The 22,926-nt window shown below is 42.6% G+C and overlaps 1 protein-coding gene across 2 annotated transcripts in view; it reads left to right on the forward strand.

Moving 5' to 3' along the window:
- Nucleotides 1-22,926, forward strand: part of LOC137424722 (T-cell surface glycoprotein CD4-like) — an 80,932-nt gene that overhangs the window by 20,883 nt on the left and 37,123 nt on the right. For both annotated transcript variants that reach the window (XM_078770907.1, XM_078770908.1), the window contains exons 2-5: nucleotides 1,381-1,728; nucleotides 1,839-2,069; nucleotides 2,199-2,468; nucleotides 2,570-2,809. In XM_078770907.1, coding sequence (XP_078627033.1) covers nucleotides 1,381-1,728; nucleotides 1,839-2,069; nucleotides 2,199-2,468; nucleotides 2,570-2,809 — 1,089 coding nt within the window. The remainder of the gene's footprint in view (nucleotides 1-1,380; nucleotides 1,729-1,838; nucleotides 2,070-2,198; nucleotides 2,469-2,569; nucleotides 2,810-22,926) is intronic.

Here is a 22,926-nt window from a genome sequence, read left to right on the forward strand (position 1 = left end):
TCCCCCATTGAGTACCTGTGGCGCGATTTCGGCCAACGCTTCGGAATCGGGTTAGTGACTGTTAATAGCTCGAACTCCGGGTTGCTAAAACCGCTCGGCAATTGGAACATCTAAAACCGTGGTTCGAGCGGGAGTCCCTCCCCTGCTTCGTGGTCAGGAGTGGCACTCAGGTCCTTGGGACTTTTCGTTGACCAAATACCCTGGCTGCTCCCGACCGGAAGGAGCGTTGGGACCCCCAGGATTCACGTCGGTCAGTCGCAGACAAGGGGATTAATCCCCCCTTGGTAAGGGGAAAAGGGGCCGACATTGAGATCCGCAACAATATGAAAGGAATAGGTCCAGTCATTGTCGATTGGAGTATTCCGATGGAAGGATTCACATGACTCATAATATCCCACCTCCTCCCATAAATGAGGTCACACCTGTTTGGGACTAATAACGGTCCTCATACTAAACCCTAAGGTACCAAACTACTTACAACCTACCAGCGTGGTGTCCTCCCATTCACTGTTTGCTTCATAATGTCCACACATGTGGGAATTGGGGTTAATGATCTTTGTGACGTGGCAAACGAGTAATCAACACAAATAACCACTCCATTCACGTCTTTATTCACCCGTCGACCTTTTAATATAAATATACAATACTTACTGTTCGAGGAGGTACAGAGAGCTCGTTCGTTCAATCAGAGGAATCGGGTTCTATATTTTTTTTTTAATGCAGAATCGAGGCTCGTGAAAGAGCTAACATTTATCACACAAAAAAAAAATCAAACAGACACACAAAGTATACAATAAGGGGAGTGGTAGACAAGACGGGGAGAGAAGGGGAATCACACAAGTACAGCATTTGAGAGCAGGGACATCGGGAGATCTGTGGGAGGGAGAGGGCTTGGGGGGAGGAGGCGTGGGATGGGGTGTGGATATCTACGCTTCTAGATATTTTGTATCTACGCTAGATATTTTGTACCCATTGAACCACAAGTACCATCGACTCTGCAAAGCTGTTATATAATTACTTGGAGTGGGGAAACAAGAGGGGTTGGAGGGGGTGACATCTTCCAATTTGATCACTTTACATGCACGATTGTGAAAACGATAAAAGAAGAAGAGGAGGACTGTGAATGGTCAAATAATACTTGATTCGTCACATTTTGCTTTCCCGAATAGCGGATGAGGGGGTGATTGGGGTGGGGATTCGTACCTGTTACCCTCCCCCCTAAATGCTGCACTCTTCCATTGGGATTTAAATGTTTTGTTAACTTCGGTGGTTGATATCGATCCGATGATTCAGTTATATTGAAATAAACAAGATTATCAAATCTGTAAATGTTTATAAACAATTATCTGAATAACTCACAATGTTTTCTTGTGTTTTCAGGTGTTGAACACACACGAGCTGTGGAAGAGAAATCCGTGTTTGGAGTTGTGGGTGACGAGGTGACGCTGCCATGTTTGTTCAACAGATCATTGTGGAGAAAAGGGGCTCGGGTGGAATGGTGGAAATACAGCGGCAGCATCATGCACCAAGACTTCCCGGATGAAGGATTCACTTGGCGTGGATATGATAATATGAACATTACCGGTTATGGAGTCAAAGAAGGAGATTTTTCTCTCCTTATCTCACCTGTACGTTCTTATAATTATGGAACATTCACCTGTAACCACGTTAATCGTTCCACTGACAAACGAACCAAACTCGCTGAGGTGAAACTCGTCACTGCTGAAGGTGAATATTTATCATTATGTTTATTAATAAATACAATCATTGAATAAACACATGTGATTAATATAAATTAACGAAGTATTTAGTTAAAATATAATGTTTGTTCTGCACAGTGACGAGGCCGAAGTTCCCGGTAGAGGAAGGTCGTGAAACCACCTTGAGGTGCTCGATCTATGGTGCTGATGGTGACGTGGAGTGGATGAGGGGGCACCTGTCGGTAGGAAAGGGACAGGTAATGAAAGTTTCACAAATGGGGATCACTGATGGGGGTAAATGGACCTGCATCCTCTCCACAATGAACAAAACTCGTCTCACCATCAATCACTTTATCAACGTCTATAAAAGTGAGAGAATTATTTAATTATTGACTTATTATATAATTTATCTTTAGTTTCACTTTTATTCACATTTGTTATTTAACATTAAACATTCAATTTCTCGTGTTATTAAACATCCCATTCCCTCTTTTACAGGATCACGTGATGGTGTAAAGAGATGTATTTTTATAACTCCAGTTAACAGTAACATCACCTTACCAGGTGTGAATCATCACAGCACTCGATGGTATAAAGTGAATGAATCAAAATCTCTGATGAAGGATCGAGATGAACAAACAAATGGGAAATCCACAATCACCGAGGATTTCTCACTTAGAATCTCCGATGTTCGTCCTGAGGACACCAGACATTACGAGTGTCGATCTGATCGGCATATTTATTATATATCGATCATCATCGTCACAGGTAAGCTGCTCCACCTGTAGTTATTGTAACAGAAACATGATGAGTTTCAAATAGGTTTTTATTGTAAAAATAAACAACAACATCTTTACTTTCACCTCCAGCCACAGTGACTCCAGGGAAAAGAGTTTCCAATGGAACTGCAGTGACTTTCAACTGTGAACTTTCACATCCTGTACCTGGTGTGACGTTCGGGTGGCGCCATGTAACGTCTGATCGTGACGTCACAAACCAGCCCAGTTTCACTTTCATATTTGTTCCTGAAGATGCAGGAAAATGGATGTGTGTTCTGTATGGAGAATCAGGAAGAGTTATCACAACAATCTCACAAACAATTACAGAAGGTACGTTTATGGATTTATTGTAAATGGTATAAACACGAGTGTGAACGAACGATTTGTTTATTACCTGCACTCGTGAAGCGAAAAGCAGGGTTCGGCATTCGGGTGCGTGCATTCCGTACGTACGTGTCTGTATGTTTACGTGGTTTGTAGTCGACACAACTACAAACTGTTATTTTTAAAATTGATTTATTCATTCAGTTGGTCCGACTGACACGAAATTTTATCATGTCATCAGTGCCTTCATTATGACGTCATGATTTGACAAGTATAACGCTTCATCCGATCAGATGAATTTTTTTTCTCAGCAACCGTTGGTCTGATGAACACGAAATTTTCACCATAGAAGCACCTCCTCCTGTAGAATAATTTAATGATAATCATGACGTCATAGGTCACGTGGTACAGGCACCATCTTCGAAAAACTGAAAAAAGTTGCACATCTATATCTCCACAACCGCTCTATGGGAAAAAATTGAAACGTGGCTCATTGTAAAGAACTCCGCATGGGGAATAGGTGTTGTCAACGATGACGACATTGGTGTGGTAATTATGACGTCATAATTTAAAAATGTTTGAAATACCCGCCGAACAAAAAACGACTCCTGCGAACAATTGACGACGCTTCCGAACCCCCGCGCATGTTTGGCGAACTTTTGGAGCCTAAAATACGAATGTTGGACTTTGCCATTTTTTCGACATTCACATCCTTCGCGAACCGTTCGCGTGTCCCGTGAAAACCCACCTTTAGCCTGATCCGTTTGAAATTTATTGAGCATGATCTGTGCAACAATTATATTAGAGAATATAAATTTATGATGTAATAATCGCTCACGTGGTCTGGCAGTCATATTGGATCAAAGAAAAAAAAAAACGTTCACAAACAAAAGAGTTGGCTCGCACCAAGATGACTGCACAGGGCAAGTATTCTATGAATATGTGAAGAAATTCAAACCATGTAACATCCACTATATACATTATAAGGTTTGTTATGTATCTATATAAATAAAAACGAAAAATACGGTGAAGCCAAAGTGACCAATGTGTGTACATCTATTAAGTACGTACTATTTGAACTGAGTAATGTACTGCACTTCTATCAATTTTCAATCACATCGTAATTGACTTGAGTACATCCATTCATTATATATTGTTAGGCCATAACTATTCCTCCATTTTCAATTTGGCCGTTGGACATTTCAGTTTATTAGAGATAAAATACCGAGTTTATTAAAGATTTCGACCTTTCAGACCCTGTGGACTCTTTCGAGTTTAAACCTTTAAAGATCTTCAAACCTTCCATTTGCAATCAATGAACCTTTCATTTCGTAAATTATTTCATTTATTGGTAAATTAGATTCCGTACTCAATCCCAGGGATTGACAAGATCGCCGAGACGTACACACACACGTCTCTTCGCTGTTTAGCCTGGGTTTGGATCTCGACCCAACTACAAACTGTTATCCCAGTGTGTCACAGGTAGGGTGATGTCATCAGTGTGTGTCGTCCCTTGAACCACCTTTAGAACCACCTTTGGAGGCCATTTTTTCCCACAGAGCAGGGGATGGCCTTTTTTGAAGCAATGTTCTCTGGCCGGATGCCCTTCCTGCCACCAACCCTGTTAGTCGCCTCTTGCGACACACAGGGAATTACCAGTGAACTTTTTTTTTTTTTTTTTTGTATACAAGATCGAGGCTCGTGAAAGAGCGAAAATTAATCACACAGAAAGACAAACAGACACATAAAACAAATAACATCGGGAGCGGTAGACAAGATGGGAAGAGAGGGGGAAGGACACAAACACAACATTTGAGAGCAGGGACCGAGAGACATGGAGACATCGAGAGATCTGTGGGAGGGAGAGGGCTTTGGGGGGGAGGCATGTGAAGGGGGGAGGCATGTGAAGGGGGGGAGGCATGTGAAGGGGGGGGGGTGGGAGAGGTATAAACATATGGACACTGCCAGGATTTCCAGGAAATAAGTTGGAATTTCAAACAAGGTGGATCTGGGGTGAATTAGTGGGGGTAGAAAAGATCAAGGTTATGGATGGGGGAAGATAAGAGATGGTGGTGAACAGCTGTTTTAAAGACCTGGAGGGAGGAGAGGGATTGAAGGGAGTGTGGGAGTTTGTTCCACAGGCGGGAGAAAAGAGGAATGAAAGAGTGAAGGTGAGCAGAGAGCCGAGATTTCGGCAGTTTAACCATCAGAGGGTTGCTGGCAGATCTTGTGCGACCTGTAGGAATATTTGGGGGACAGAGCACGGAGAGAGCTGGGGGAGCAAGGCCGGAGAGGAGTCGGTAGAAGACAGAAAGACCACCTACCTGCCTGCGGTGAGTGAGTGAAAGGCCCTCAGAGATAGCTTCATCGCGGGAGATTCCAATGATTTTGAAAGCTTTGGATTCAACAGCGTGAAGCTGAGCCAGGTGTGAGGCAGGAGCACCAGCCCATAGGGGAGAACAGTATTCCATTGAGCTGCGGATGAAAGCCTTGTATGTGGTGAGGAGCTCAGGTGTGCCGAGGAAGGACTTCGCACGACGGAGGATGCCCAGTCGGCGACTGGCTTTGGAGGCCAGCTTGGAAATGTGGTTTTCCCAAGAAAGATCATGGCAGATAGTGAGACCCAAAAGCTTGAGTGACAGAACTTCTTGGAGAGGATTGTTGAGAAAGTAGATGGGAGGGTTGTCCTGGTACTCAAATTGCCGACATCGGAAGGATAACAGGCTGAGTCAATCCCTCTGGCGTTAATTCAGCAATCGACCGGCATTGCGAACCCAGGATCCGAGGATCCCAAGCCGGCACCCAAACCGCAAAGCCAACACCAGGCTTCGTGTGTGTCGTCCCTCGGATGGACGTTGAGCCGGGTAGATCCCACCATGTCCTTCATGAAGAGTAGGCAAGTTATCACCGACATTCTGGTCAAATTACAAATTATTGTCCTGACTAACTGCTGGGAAGGTAATGGCAAACCACCCATTATCACCCTTGCAAGCAGCTAATGACCTGCCTTCAGGTAAATCACCCAACCAATCAGTCTTCTCAAGTTTTTATACACCGCTCCTTTCCTATTCCATCTCCAGGCGCTCCATGACGTCATCGCCAGGCACCGAAGTACTCCGTTTTCACTGTTTGTTTGTTTGTCCGGACGATATCTCGGCCATCCTTTGAGATAGGAAGCTGAAATTTGGCCACAATAATGAGCAAGTACTTTGGCAAAACGGTATTTTTTTATTTATTGATGAATCAATGAATTGATTAATTATTTAATTATTGGCGATTTATTAAGTTCATATTAATCTTTTCTTTCTCATCTTTGCAATATCTCAGGTACCTTTTGAGTTAGGAAGCTGATATTTGGACATGACAATGACCAAATGATTTGGCTGCAAAGGATATTTTTGATTTATTGATGAATAAATTACCCATTTAATTATCTGATGAATTACTTAATTCGTTTTTTTAAAGTTACAGATTTGGATGGAAGGTCGTGGTTTAGCTATTATATTAGCCAATTGTTTAATAATTTAATTCTTTTACGATTATCATTTATTTATTTTCATTATTAATCACTTATTTATTTTCTTTCTCGTCTGGGCAATATCTCAGGCACCAGTAGATGATAAATGTTGTTCCTGGGACAGCCCCAAATCTCCATTCACTTACATGTAAATTTTCCTCACCATCACTTTTCTTCATTTCCCCTTAACACCCTCATTACTGCTACCCCCTTGGCCTTATGGACCTTTTAACCTTTTACTCTAATATCAATGATCATTGTTGTTCATTAGACAACTCAAACAATGACCCTACAAATATTTGTTTATGTGTGGGAAATAATTTAATTCTCCTCCAACTTCCATCACCATCTAATACATTAACAAAGTATATGTTTGAGTGTGGTTCTTTGTCAAGATATTTTAACTGAGCTGAGATAAAATGATAAACCTCCCTCAATGTTCTTGTTTGAGCGCCTCCTGTGCCACACACTATTTTAAAATTAAAGTATATATTATCCTGACAACCATCAAAGTTTTCCGTCCACTCAAAAATATTTCCATCTTTTTCACCCAACTCACCAGTATTTAAATTAATTCTCTTATTTGTTTTGTGATCTTTTTTTACCAGTTGCCTTTTCAATAAGTCTTATTTGATATTTTTCACATTCATTATGTTTTCCATTTATATACCAAGGTTGATTACACCTCCACTCTTTAGTCTGGTTGATACTTGGTTCTATCATTTATATAATAGTAAAAAAAGGTGGCCGTAGCCCGTTAAAATCCCTAACCCCCTTTTTAGCTTATCACTTATATATCTTTTAACACTTATAACCATAAGGGAGACTATCAATTCCATTTTCTAAAATAAACCTCTTATCATCAAAAGCCCCCAATGCTTTCTTATTCACCTCTTCTGAATATAATTGATGTTTATAACTTCTTATTCCATTAATCTTTCTAAACTCTTCTTTCTTTGTTGTTTTGTATACTGAATCGAGGCTCATGAAAGAGCTAACATTTACTTCACAAACAAATCAACCAGACAAACAAAATATATAAAAAGAGGGAGCGGAAGACAAGATGGGGAGAGAAGGGGAAGCACACTAACACAACATTTGAGAGCAGGGAGATGTGTGGAACGGAGAGGGCTTGAGGGGAGGAGGCGTGGGAAGGGGGGGGGGGGGAGGGAGAAGTATAAAACACAAGGACACCAAGGACTTCCAGGACAGAAGTTGGTATTTCAAAAAAGTGGAATTGGGGTGAAATTAGCAGGGGTAGAAAAGATCAAGGTTTTGGATGGGGGAAGATAAGAGATGGTGGTGAACAGCTGTTTTAAAGACCTGGAGGGTGGAGTGGGATTGAAGAGAGTGAGGGAGTTTGTTCCAGAGGCGGGAGAAAAGAGGAATGAAGGAGTGAAGGTGAGCAGAGAGTCTTGATTTTGGCAGTTTGACCAGAAGAGGGTTGCAGGCAGATCTTGTGCGACCTGTAGGAATATTTGCGGGACAGAGCCCCGAGAGAGCTGGGGGGCAAGGCCAGAGAGGAGTCGGTAGAAGACGGAAAGACCACCAACATGCCTGCGGTGAGTGAGTGAGAGGCCCTTGGAGTTAGCTTCATCGCGGGAGATTCCAATGATTCTGAATGCTTTGGTTTCAACAGCGTGAAGACGAGCTAGGTGAGAGGCAGGAGCACCAGCCCAGAGGGGAGAGCAGTATTCCATTGAGCTGCGGATGAAAGCCTTGTATGTGGTGAGGAGCTCAGGTGTGCCAAGGAACACCTTATAACTGTTGTTAAACAGTTATAATAATCCTTAAAGTTTATTGTTTCTTTAATAACATTTTTCTTTACACCTTTTAACTTCTTAGTCTTTTCAATGTTATTCACAATGTATTTATAAGCATAAGCCTTAGACCTCAATCCCACAAATTCACTCATAACATTTCCTCCTAATTCATCCTTGAACTTTCCAATCACATTTTTATTTTTAGAAGAGAACAACTCACTCTCTGGACTGTAATTACTTGTATCATAGATATTGTTGCGGATTTGAGAATCTTGTAATTGTTGTAAATATCACCCTGTGTAAATGTAATGATCCTTGTAAATACCTCCGTTAATTGTAAAGGTCAAAGGTCGTCCCCTTAGTTAGTCCATCGCATGCACGTAGAAAATCATATACCCTTATAAATAGTTATTTCCTTATTCTATGTTAGTTTAAGGCTCTGTTCCCCATTAGTTGACTCTGCATTGCATCGCATCGAATCGAATAAGATAGATCCCCTTGTCCAAATTCCCCCCAAAACCTCCATTTCCAAATGCGTCATTGCCATTCGCATTGCCAACTACATTTGCCGCCATTATGGCGAGGTCATCTCGGAGAAGAAAGGCGTGTCTCCACCTCGTCATGAGAAGGAGGAGTGAGCCAGCCCCCGATCAACCAACCAAGCATGAGCGGTTTGGCCTGAGAGGGCGGAGGAAAGAAACTTCAGGGAGGTTCAAGAAGATTCTAGGGCGTGGTTATATAACCCGTCATGTGGAGCCCCCACCTCAGTCCAGTTGAGGAGGAGCTGAGAGTCTAGTTGGAGCAGATGACGGAGGAAGCCCCACGAGCAGATGACCGAGGAAGCCCCCACGAGCAGATGAGTGAGGAGTCCACCGCAGCTGAATCCACCGCAGCTGAGTCCACCACAGCTGAATCCACCGCAGCTGGGTTGAGTTGAGAAGGAGTTGAGCTTTAACGGCAGTTCGACCCGCGGCCGCAAAGCAACGCCGCCGTACGAACGAGAGTGTGGAGAGTCGGCGGCTGCTCACTCCCGGCCCGGCCGTTCTCCTGCGTCCAGCTGAACCTTCCAGCCCTGTGGTCCCACCTCCTCATCTGTCCAGCCATCCACCTCCTGCCATTCCTGTCATCATCCGCGTGTAAGTCTGACTGTCGTCTGTTTGTCCGTGTTGTCCCTGTGAATAAGTAAGCCTGTATAGATAAGTAGAATTGCACTGTGTCTTCCTCTTCTGTAAATTATTTTCATTTCTTTCCTCCTCCTTGGTTTCTTTGGTTTTGTACAATAGTTAGTAATAAATTCCTGTTCTTCCTTACTCTGCTTTCTTTTCTTCACATCCGTTCGTTTTAGAGGTTTCCATCATTGAACACCTGTGGCACGATTTGGCCAATGTTTAGGATTGGGTTTAGTATTGCTAATGGTTCGAGCCGCAGGCTGCTAATCCGCTCGGCAAAATAACATCTTGTCCGTGGTCTCGAACGGGGTTGTCCCCCTGCCTTGTGGAGCGGGGTAGCTTCAGGAGCGGAGACGGCCAGTGAGAATAAAAGGGGGATTAACCCCCCTCTTGCTAAGGGGAAGAGCCATACTCCGTTTCCTTAACAATTGGTGTCGGGAGCGATATTCGGACCTGAAGTGCGCTTAGCGCACTCAAAATTACGAGTGGCCAAAATTTTATTTTAACACCCTAAATTTAAATCGTGCCATGGATAATCAAGGCGATCGGGTGCCGGTGGGGGAGATAGAAGGGGTAGAAGCGACCCAGGACCCCAGGGAAATGTATATGGGGGAGAGAGAGGAGGAGAGCAATGAGGATGTGGTTGCGGGGGTTTCATGCGCACAAAATGGCGGCTCGCACGTGGTTGCGGCAGCCGCGCCCGCAGCACCGATGGACTGGGGCCTATTTATGGAACAAATAAGGGCCTTTATGGTTAAGTCGGGTGAAGAAATGGAAGACAGAAGGAGGGCTTACAGTGAGAAAATGGAAAGCAGAATGATCAGAGAAATGAGGGACAAAGCGAGGGGTACCAGAAACCAAATGAAAGAAATTAGTGAGGAGCTGGTGAGGGACAAAGCCCAGTATGAAGCAAGGCGTAGTACTGAAAAAATAGAGGGGGACAAATTAAGGGCAGAAATGAGGGCCGATGGAGAGCAAATGGGAAATGATTGGAAAACCAAATTCGGGGGATTGAGTAAGGAGGTGGAAAAGATGGATGCAATGCCAATGAGGGAAGAAGTAAGGGCCAACACCAATAACTTAGGAAGCAAATTGGAGGGACTCGGAAGCAAATTGGAGGGACTCGGAAGCAAATTTGAGGGATTCGGAAGCAGGTTAGGGGACAAACTGGGGGGCATGGTTGGCCAAGCCAAAGAAATTAATGAGGGGTTGGCGAGGGGGCAAGCCGCATATGAGGTGAGGAAAGCCGAGAGGGAGGTTGACCGCAGGTTGAGCGGGAGGGGCACACGGGTGCACGATGAGGTAACGCAACTCAAGGAGCGCAGGTTGAGCGAGTCGGAGCAAGGCACAGGTAACTGGACCGGGCTAGACATCGCGACCCGGGGTATGGAAAAGCCGGCGACCGCTGAGGTAGAGGGAATTTAAATACAGCCAGCGGTCGTCGAGGTGAATAAAGAAAAAGCAGTAGTGGGAATCGAAATTGGAGAGACCGGGGGCTTAGAAAAGCACTCGCGGCAGGGAGAGATGGGAAATGTGCAAAGTCCCTGCGCACATCACGATGCTGTGCTTAATAACACCAATGAAAGTTTGCAGGTGGTGTTGGAGCGAGGAGGAAGAAGAATCCCCCAGGTGAGAAGGGCTGTGTATGGTGCGAAGAGGTTTTGCAGGAAGATGTTTGGCACAAAAGGATTTTTTGTGCGCTTGGGATCGTGAAAGCACCCGTGCGTTCGTGGAAGGTCCTTTTTTTTGTTTTGTTTTTTTTTGTTTTGTTTTGTTTTGTTTTGTTTTGTATTGTATACAAGATCGAGGCTCGTGAAAGAGCTAACATTAATCACACAAAAAGACAAACCGACACACAAAACACAAAAAACAAGGGGAGCGGCAGACAAGATGGGGAGAGAGGGGGAAGGACACAAAAGAGAGGGGGAAGAGGGGGAAGGACACAAACACAACATTTGAGAGCAGGGACATCGGGAGGACTTGGGGGGAGGTGGGAGAGGAATAAAACATATGAACACTGCAAGGACTCTGGGGTGAATTACCAGGGGTAGAAAAGATCAAGGTTTTCGATGGGGGAAGATAAGAGATGGTGGTGAACAGCTGTTTTAAAGACCTGGAGGGAGGAGTGGGATTGAAGGGAGTGGGGGAGTTTGTTCCAGAGGCGGGAGAAAAGGGGAATGAAAGAGTGAAGGTGAGCAGAGAGCCTAGACTTTGGCAGTTTAACCATAAGAGGGTTGCAGGCAGATCTTGAGCGACCTGAAGGAATATTGGGGGGACAGAGCACAGAGAGAGCTGGGGGAGCAAGGCCGGAGAGGAGTCGGTAGAAGACAGAAAGACCTTTGTGTGCTGTGTTAAAGCGAATGGCACGCGTGGGAGGAAAAAGTGTGCGTCAAAGATTGAGCGTGTTATAAAGTGTGGGGGTAAAACCGAGTGCGAGCAGGAATGCACGTCGGAGTGTACGGAGTGTGACACAGAGAGTGAGAGCGATACGGAGTGTACGTGCGAGGGTGAGAGTGACCCGGAGAGTGAGTTGGTGGAGGAGCGGGTGTGAGGATGCACGTTTGGGATGGACGGCGAGAGTGTGCAAGAAAGCACACCTAGGTTGGTTGTGGCGCGGGTGTGGGAGAGCCCATGGAAGCGCGTGAGTGGGTGGATGCAAGAGTGCATGCCCATGGTGATTGTTACGGAGGACGTAATGGAGGAGAGGTGTGGAACGAAGTGTGCGAACGTCGAGTGTGCGCAAGAGGGTGCGCGAGAGGTGTGGTGTGTAACAGGGAGTACGGTGGTGGAATTGGCGAAGTGCATGGGATGTATGAGCAACAAACGGAACGAGTGGTGTGAGCATGTCCGGGGGGGCATCGACGTTGACCAGGGCAGCGTTTAGGGCGATGGATAGCGTGTGCGGTGTGCTTTGTTTGCAGCGAGGGCCAGCCGGGACCGTAAGCGCGTCGCTCTTCGGAGCGTCGTGTGCGATTCAGGCCGGGTCCCCCACTGAATGGTCGGTGCCGCGTCAGAGCGGCGATCGGCGCGATTCCGGGGGAGGGGAGCCAAGGGGACCTTCGCCCCCTGGTGGGGACGGGGTTCCGACCGGGCGAGATTGAGCCATCGGGCCGGAGACCGCAAGGATCCGCGCCGAGATGGTGCGTGGAATCTCGGCCCGACCAAACCGCCTCCCCTGAACCGAATGCCAGACGGATTCAACCTGCAGGCGACCAAACCACCCGAATTCATTGCTCGGCTTTGCGAAGCCGAGTTTTAATAATGTAACAACGCACCGAGGCTCACATATAGCGGACTGTGATGATAATAGTGTTTTGGATCCGAAATTGAGAGTAGTGAATAGGATTGGCAGAAATGATTGGCAAATTGATGATTGGTATAATGATTGGCAGTGATTGGCAAATTTTGATTTGCAGGAAATTGGATGGGCCAAATTGATAGTAGAAGATGCCCAATGTGGTGGGATGGCATCTCTGCCATCCCTCACACACAATGGGGGCACATGAGCTATAGTTTTATGGGGTTTGGCAGTGAAAACTAGCCCGGGAGGGTTAGGATAATGTATAGGGACCTAGAGATGACCAAAGGTAACGGTAGAGGTAAGTAGCGACATTGGACAGGTAGTCGGGGACATAGAGAGGTTAGAATGGTTGTTAATGACGTGGTATGTGCTTAGTTTAAAGGGAAGACGGGGAGCACCAAGTTAGAAGGAAACCAAGTAGCCAGCTTAGATGATGCCGTGTGTGTGAGAGTCTTTGCCGGTGAGCATGTTGAGCAAATGAGGCAATGCTCGTGAATGGTGCCGTGTGTTTGTGTTGAAAGTGTATGGAGCAGTGTATGAGTGAGTGAGGTAATTGTGAGTTGTATTGAGCGTGGAAGTGTATGGAGCAGTGCATGAGGAACAATTGTGGTTGTGCATTGTATTGAATGATTGAAGAAGCCTGGGAGGAAGGAGGGTGCAGGTGGCACCAGGTGTGATTGCACAGGTGTGCAAATGAACAGGTGTGTGGAATACATGGAGTATGGAATACATGGAGTATGGAATGGATGGTGTGGAGGGAGTATGGTGGAAACTGTGGAGTGGACGGTGCGAAGGTGTGAATGGGGGAAAAGTGGACCCCTATCACGAATACCCAGGGAGGGTAGTTTAAGAGTTAGGTAGAGGGAGTAGGTAAATTGTGGTTGGATATTGGCATCTGTGGTGCGTGGTGGAAGAATGGTGTTTGGATGGGTGCATTAGTGACGTGGATTGGCTGGGCATGTGGCCTGTTAGTGTGTGTAGTTAAATGGGCACTCCGCCACTGTGAGGACGTCGGCCAGGTGAGGCCGCAGGTGGGCTCTGGGAGCCGGTAGAGTTGTTGTGGATGGGGCCCAAGGATCCAAAGGACGGACCCGGGTAGCCCAGTGCCAGAGAGGGCACTGAGGGGGGTAAGTGTCAGAGAGGGCCTTCCCCAGGTAGATAGGTTAGGGTAAGGAGCAGGTAAGCTCAGAGGCAACTGCAGTGGTGGAGGTGTGCAGGTGGGTAGACCTGCTGGGAGAGCCACACGACCCAGTACTGAAATTGTGCAAAGGCACAGGGAGTTGAATCGGGGGAGTGAGACCGCAAATTGATGAAGCACCACAGTTTCATCAATGGGAATTGGTTCTTAAAACCGCATAGAGTGTAAGATGGCCAATGGATTGGCAGGGAAAGACCCCGGGTAGTGTAAAGTGTATTAAAGTCATTTAGAGGATAGTTAGGATTAAGAATCTCCTCGCACCATCTACATTCACTCACCTGAGGTGACAAAACTCCACACCATGCCATGTTTTTATTATTTTTGTGTAAATGTTTGGAATGTGAGACGCATCATGACGTGGGTGTGACATTGTGCTGATGTTCCATCTCTCCCTCCTTATGAGGATTGATGATGAATTGGTGATGGCAAATTTAGACAATGGGATTGTGACGAATTTGGTATTAGGGGAAATATGGGGAGGACGAGACGGTAGCGACGGATTTGTAAATTGTAGTGTAATGTGTAAATTGTTGTAAATATGGGTAAGGGCAAGGGTGGAGTAGGTGACGGGGGGGTGGCGTACGGTAGGGACGAGCTTTCTCACTTCCTTCTCCGTACGCACCTCGTTCTGCATTACCTGGTTTGATGTGTACCCTTGCGCCCTTACCCCTCGCTCACCTGTCTTCTCTGTCTTCCTTCCCCAACCCGAGGATCGTGCTCCCTGGGCACCGAGGGGAGCGTGCGGGGGGGGGGGGGCCGCATCGGTGTGCCCGAATCCTCGCAACCAGCTGCCTGCATCCACGCACCACTTATGGACCACAGTCTGTGGCCAAGCACCACTTATGGACCACAAGCTTTGTGGCATGGCCCCTCCGCTGGAACCGGCCACGATGGCCCAAGATCTTGCTTGCGGACCCGGTGAGGTGGCACCAAGCCCACAGGTGAACAACCATAGTCGGCCCCTGTGGGCCATAAATAAAAACAGTGGACACGGTTGTGCTTTTGTTTTATATCCACCAAATAGGCCACAAGAAAGACAACTGGAAGAACGACAACGGCCAGCAGAGGGAGCCGAAGAGGAAGACCAGCATCAGCTGTTGTTTTTTAAAATATAACTATGGTGACTGTGCACTCTGGTGCGTTTTGGTGAGTAGTGCTTTGGTGATTATTGGTGCTGGTGCGTCGATGCAGTGCATGCTGTCTTCCCCCCCCCCCCCCCCCCAAAAAGAAAAATCGCAGGTCCTGGGTTGCAGTGTAAATACAATCAGCGTCACTTGTAAATAATGCTCCCCACCGTTCCTGTGTAGTTTGAGAATCAATTCCGCAATTCGGTTATCCTGTGGGCATGAATCTGTTAGGCAGGGTGCAATGCAGCAGAAGGACATACTTATTTGTGTTTTAAAACTGTCGCACTCGGGGTCAGGTTAATTGTAGAGGGAACTACACCTACGTGTCACACTAAGTAAAGTTTTATAGGCCCGGGACGTGCCTGGAGGATGAGGGTGCAGTGTTGCGGATTTGAGAATCCTGTAATTGTTGTAAATATCACCCTGTGTAAGTGTAATGATCCTTGTAAATACCTCCGTTAATTGTAAAGGTCAAAGGTCATCCCCTTAGTTAGTCCATCGCATGCACGTAGAAAATCATATACCCTTCTAAATAGTTATTTCCTTATTCTATGTTAGTTTAAGGCTCTGTTTCCCATTAGTTGACTCTGCATTGCATCGAATCGAATAAGATAAATCCCCTTGTTCAAATTCCCCCAAAACCTCCATTTCCAACTGCGTCATTGCCATTAGCATTGCCAACTACATTTGCCGCCATTACGGCGAGGTCATCTCGGAGAAGAATGTGGGAGGAGTCAACCAAGCGCCAGGAACAAGGCGTGGCTTTGCCAAAGCCTCAAAGGGGGTGGGATCGGTGAGCCCTCGCGGCCAATCCAGGCCGAGGCGAGCTCACCGATGGGCGTTTCTAAGAGCCCGGCGGCTTGATCGCCACGCGCCTTATAAAAGGAAGTTGGGAGGGACTGCTTGAGCAGATGACCGAGGAAGCCCCCACGAGCAGATGACCGAGGAAGCCCCCACGAGCAGATGACCGAGGAAGCCCCCACAAGCAGATGACCGAGGAAGCCCACATGAGCAGATGACCGAGGAAGCCCCCACAGCAGATGAGTAAGGAATCCACCGCAGCTGAATCCACCGCAGCTGAGTCCACCGCAGCTGAGTTGAGTTGAGAAGGAGTTGAGCTTTAACGGCAGTTCGACCCGTGGCCGCGAAGCAACGCCGCCGTACGAACGAGAGTGTGGAGAGTCGGCGGCTGCTCACTCCCGGCCCGGCCGTTCTCCTGCGTCCAGCTGAACCTTCCTCCCCTTCCAGCCATTCGTTCCTGCCCTCATCCATCCTTTTGTGTACGTGAGTTTGTTTTGTTTGTCTTGTCCCTGTGGTATAAGTAAGCCTGAATAGATAAGCCAGTATTGCACGATGTCTTCTCCTTCTGTCATTATTTTCGTTTAATTCCATCTCCTTGGTTTCTTTGACTTGTATATAATTAGTAATAAATTCCTGTTCTTCCTTACTCTGCATTCTTTTCTTCACATCCATTCGTTTGAGGTTTCCATCATTGAACACCTGTGGCACGATTTGGCCAACGTTTAGAATCGGGTCTAGTTTTTGTTAATGGTTCGAGCCGCGGGCTGCTTATCCGCTCGGCAAATAACATCTTGTCCGCGGTCTCGAACGAGGTTGCCCACCTGCCTCGTGGAGGGAGCAGGGCGGCTTCAGGAGTGGAGACAGCCAGTGAAAAGAAAAGGGGGATTAACCCCCCTCTTGCTAAGGGGAAGAGCCGTACTCCATTTCCGTAACAATATTAATGTCCTTTTTCATGTCTGAATAAACATCATCAGTATTAATTTTCAAAATAAAACTATCTGTATTCATATAAAGTAGATTAACATCATTTTGATATTTCTTCCTCAAGTTATTATAAAAGTAATCATACATTAATGACTTTGATAAATCAAGAATTGATGTTCCAATATAAATAGGTTTGTCCATTTCAATACTCTCTTTAACCAAATGGATCGCACAAAAGTTTTCAGTAAAGACCTCGGCTCTTATAAAACTCGGTCGATTAATTAATTTTGATGCTTGTTCCCAAGATGTTGATAGTATGATATTTTGTCTTTTCCTCACATTCTCCATGGTCTTACCAAAGACCGCATTATTCATCGATTTAGAAAAGTCTTTCTCAAAATCTGTTTTTGACTCTGTTCTTCTTTGTGTATTAAAATCAATGTACTCCTTTAGCCAATGACTTTGATTGAACTTTCGAACCCGATGGATCTTCTCTACTCTTAGACCTTTTGATAAATATTGTCGCAAATTTCTTTGGTGTAGAACATAATTTTTCTTGTTATATAATGTAGTAAGTAATTTTTCTGTTGATTCACCTATATCAAACGATCGTTGATAATCACTCAACCATTCTTTCTTTGGACTTTCTTTCTCACAAGCAAATGGAAGATCTTTATGTTTGATATGAAGTTCTTCAGGATATTTTAAATTGACCTCAAAATAATAACCAACCTTTGAATCATCCAATTCTTTTTGTGTAGAGATACATACATCTTGTAAAACCTTTTTGTAGTCTTTTTCCTTTACCCATCTAAGTTTTCCATAAGGAAGAGCTTGAGACATTGCCCAGCCATACAAGTTGTTTGCGTCATTGTACATCAAGTAAGAACTCTCTTTCGTTGAATCATAATTTGGAAGATATTTGTTATTTGCTTTTGCATATCTGCTCGAGCAGACTTGTGAAATTCCACCTCTTTTTGCCTTTTCAATCATCAAAAGCATATCAACATCGGTTATCAAATCCAAAACTTGTTTTGTCATTTTCAACATTGCGGTCCAAGCCAATCCAGGTGCTGTGTAGTAGTGAGCAGGATCCAATCCATATCCAGTGCGACAAACATATCTAAAGGCTTCAATCAAATACATCGGCCAATAAAAGCACATCAGTTTTGAGATACAAATCGTGATACTCGCCAAGATTCTTGATGTTATATTTTTCCCAAACATTTTGTGCGTGTACATAATCTTTATCAGATATATGACTGTTGTTTAATTTGTTATAGAAATTTCCTTTTAAAGGAAGTTGTGTTTCATTGAATCTCTCAAATGAGTCCATATAGTCATAGGGGTAAATTCCCTTTTGTGTTAGTAAATCTTTATCTGAAAAATACTCTGAAAGACATGGAAACTCTTTTAGTATTTGAACCAAGTTAGCCAATGGACTTGCCATGAATTTAAATGTATCAAGAAATCTGATATGAGTAATAGGAGCTGTGTGAATTGTTTTTGTGAATGAAATGTATTTCTGATCCGTGTTAGGAATTGCTGAAATGTTTCCAGATGTCTTTGAAAGTTCATTAATAAATAGATGCGTATCATAATGAGCATTGTTATGAAGAAAGACAGGAATGAAAGAGGGGAGTTTATAATTAATATTACAACTTTGATGAGCCGGACCTCTATATTTACCAGTGAGATGACAATGATCTCTAACCTTTGGACCATCACCAATTTTTTCCTCACAAATATGGCAAACATTGTTTTTTCTAAATTCCCTTTTCTCTTCACTCGTCAAGGACATTGGTTTATTGGTTTCTCTCATTATCTTGGTTAATCGTGTACAGTCTTTTTCTAGTCGTTTCACGAACTCCTCTGGGGTATTTGAGCCTCTATACTCCTCTAACTTGTTATATTTATCACCAACGGATGATTTGATATAATAACAAAAACCGCAAGGAGTATGTTTTTGATATTTGTTTGTGTATGATTGTTTTGGATCTGGAGAAGCAGTATCTATTTTTTCTAGAATACTTTCAAAATCAGCATATATTACAAACGGATGTTTGATCGTTTTCTTTTCATCTTTGAATGTGATATTTGAGCCTTCTTTAGGCATATTGATTACCGTTGATTTATGATCACCACAATAATTTGAATGTTTATCTAATCTTTCTTGTGAATTGAAGAAGTTAAGACAACGCAAACAAATATATATTTTATTTGTTCTTTTACATACTTGTGGTTTTATTAATTTAGCAATATCTTTGATGTATGTATAATGTGAATTTTCCTCTGAATTAAAATATAGAAGATTAATATGAGTTTGTTTACAATTGTCAGAAAGCTTTAAAACCTGAATGTTGTTTGTTTCTGTTAGACCATAAACATTAACTGATAAATTATTCATCTTTTCAAATTTAGGAATATCATTTAAAGCCATAGGAAACTTTAGATCTTTCATATTTAATGTATTCTCATATTTTTTATAATGAGATACTCTTTCATCATGAAAATGTGGAGGATGTAAGTGTGCTAGAATAGACCAGAGAAAACATTTATTGTCTTTATTTTTGATATTGATAACTGCTTTTCTATTTTTGATAACACTAGGTAAATCAATGTAAGAAGAAGCTTTTAGAGGATCTGATTTAAGAATATGAATGTCGATGAAAATAATTTTTCCTATATTGAATCCACTTCCTACGATTGAATTATCCACATCTTGCTCTTGTTTAATAAGTTCATCATAGACTCCTGATGTTTTAAAATCTTGATATGAAGATATAAAGTGTGGCTCAGTTCTCATGTATGGTGTATCTATAACTCCTTCGTCCTTTGTCATTTCTAATTTTACTCCCATATAAAATTTAAGTGGTTTCATTTCTTTTAGTGTTTTTTCAATCAACGTTTGAACAGCAGGTTTAACTATTTCTACAGCATCAACTATAGACTCTGGTTCAGGAGGTTTGAAGTTAAAGACTCTTATTTTAATATGTCCTTTGAATGCGCCATCAGAGTTTTTAGTTGTGATAAAATTTGATAAATGTAGATTTGTTTTAAGATGAATTTCGAAGCCTTTCTTGAGGATATTTTTTATGACAGACAGAACAGTGTTTTGTTTCCTTCTGAATAGGAGCTAGTAGGTGAAGTAGATTAAATGTGTTTGTTAGTTTTAAGGTGTCTTTTGTATTGTTTATATTCTTGTTCACAAACGTCGCAATACGTTGCTTTGATCATATTTATATAGTAAAATTATACTTAAAACAAAGCGCCTTTTTACAGGCTTTTTATATACTAGGGCATGCCCGTACTATATATATATCTAAAATTATATCCCCCCCCTCTATTTACATGAAATGGTTTGGTCCATTCGCAAAGCCAAAGCGAACGGCTTGCGAGTACGGTGACAATCCCCCCCCCCCCTCTATTTACATGAAATGGTTTGGTCCATTCGCAAAGTCAAAGCGAACGGCTTGCGAGTACGGTAGAACCCCCCCCCCCCTCTATTTACATGAAATGGTTTGGTCCATTCGCAAAGCCAAAGCGAACGGCGAACGGCTAAATCGCCATAGCTCGGTAACTACTTGTCCGATTAATATGAAACCTTGAAAAGGCACATCCTCAGGTCCCCAGCAATATACCTGGCAAGTTTCAAGTATATCGGACCCGTGGTTGTCGAGAAACAGCGGTCACAGACACACAGACACACAGACACACACACACACATACACACAGAGATTACTGGAATTATAGATAGATGAAACTATACTTAAAGTAAAACACTTATAGAAGAAAGTGCCTTTTTACAAGCTTTTTATATATGAAACTATACTTAAAGTAAAACACCTTTTTACAGGTATACTAAAAGTAAAGCGCTTTTTAATCACAAAATTCAACACTAAAATCATCATCATCACTATCATCTAAGTTCAATGAGAACACAGTATCATTTGTGTACACTGAATTATCATCACTAAAATCACTACACTTTCACTATCACTATCACTCATTGATTCACTATCATCATCAATAAAACTACTCTCATAACTATCATTTGAACACAAACTATTAGTATCATAACTATCTTTAGATCCTAGACTCTCAGTATCATATTCAGATCCTAGACTCTCAGAGTATTGACTGTCAATATCACTCATTTACATACCATTAAACTTCCATCAATTTCTATATATTTTCTTTCATTAGAACTAATAACCACAATATTTTTTACATTAAATGTTATTTTCAAATAATCTCTAATAATCAGGGTACGGAATGATAGTTCACCACTAATATTCATATTATTAATTTCACCCACATCTTTGGGTCTATTAAAGAATATACAAATGTTTCCTCTAGAATCGTTGATGGTCTTAGCATTCATTTTCAAAGCTTCTTTATCAATGATCTTTTCAAGCTTTGAGTAAATTGCCAGTAGTAGTGGAGAAACTTTTGTCAAATTTACTTTAATAGAGTTATTAATTAACATAGCTTGTCCCGTAAATTTAATAAAAGGACACATGTTATTCTCCATTATGGGTTTAACCCAAAAATTTCCATATTTATCTTTGTTCAATTTAACATCTTTGACATATTTTTCTGCTGGTACCGAAGTAGAGATTGATTGAAATTTGTCTTTTGTGTTTTGAAACATTGTATTTATTAGCTAATAAACTTGCGTTTAGTTTAAGTAAAAATTTACTATATAAATATGATAGAAGGATATTTAGAATTTCCAGACTCTCCATATGATAAATTAGAGAATTGTCCGGCTAGTGATAGAGTGGGGCTTAATGATGAGGATTCATATAAACAATGTTTATTCTGTGATTATCTTCTAATTAATGATAATAAAAAATATATATATATATATAACTTTTAAATTAGAACCAAAAATGAATTACTTTACAAGATTAATAAGAGAGATGAATGTTAAGTATTGTGATAATAATACACCATTTATTTCAAGAGAAGAGACTCTTTGTATTGAGGAAACTAGGGCATTGCCCGTACTATATCTATATCTAAAATTATATCCCCCCCCTCTATTTACATGAAATGGTTTGGTCCAAAGCGAACGGCTTGCGAGTACGGTGACAATCCCCCCCCTCTATTTACATGCAATGGTTTGGTCCAAAGCGAACGGCTTCCGGAGTTTGGTAAAGAAATCGCCATCGCGTGCACAAACGCGCAGGAAAGCGAATGAATCGCAAATTCGGTTTTATTAGTTTTAAAACATAGTTTAACGCCAACATAGTTTGCAAACGTGAAATAAATGAATACGCTCTCAAATGTGCCATCCGAGGCAGAGTGTGTCCTCCACGTTCGGCACACGCGATCGTTCGCTGCTCTCTGATTGGTTGAATCGTTTTTTGGACATAGCTCGGTAAGTAATTGTCCGATTAATATGAAACCTTGAAAAGGCACATCCTCGGGTCCCCAGCAATATACCTGGCAAGTTAAAAGTATATCGGACCCGTGGTTGTCGAGAAACAGCGGTCACAGACAAACAAACAAACGTACAGACGTACAGAGATTACTGGAATTATAGATAGATGTATAAGGGTTTAATGATATTTATTATTCAAAATAATTTTAATTGGAAATGTTAATACAAGATACTATATGAATAAAATAATGAATTATTTTGAAATTAAACCTGAACTCAGGATAAAATATAGAGTTTCTAAAATAGCTCAAAAAAAGTTAGATGACTTGTTTTCCAAATATATAAATGAATGATTTTTTACCCGTTTGGGGAAACAAGATAAAATTTAACAACCATAAATATCTTCCAAATTCATTAAGATGTCTAATAGTCGGTTCAAGCGGATGTAAAAACCTGTTTGCTTTTAAAGATGCTCCTTACCCCCAACTTTTTAGATTATGATAATTTCATAATTTTTACAAAGTCAAGTTTTCAACCCGAGTATCAACTACTATCACAAGGTTTTAATGCTGGTCTTAAAAAGGAAGACGTTATCAGTTTATTTAAACTTCAAAACAAACTAAATGATTATAATATTGAAGATATAATACAATTATTTTGTGATACACAGAAATCAAAACCGAAACCAAAACCCATAACTTGTATTCTCAGTGATAATACGGATGATATACCTTCACCTCAAGATTTAGATAAATCAAAAAAGAACCTCGTCATCTTTGATGATTGTGTTAATGAGAGAAACCAAACAGTAATGGATAGCTACTATACAAGAGGGAGACATTCTTCTTGTAATTGTATTTATCTTAGTCAGTCATATTTTCAACTCTCTCGGTGCTCAATAAGAAACAATGCTAATACTTTTATTTAAGTTGAA

This window comes from Myxine glutinosa, chromosome 1 (genome assembly GCF_964187855.1).
Source record: "Myxine glutinosa chromosome 1, kmMyxGlut1.1, whole genome shotgun sequence".
Taxonomy (NCBI): Eukaryota; Metazoa; Chordata; class Myxini; order Myxiniformes; family Myxinidae; genus Myxine; species Myxine glutinosa.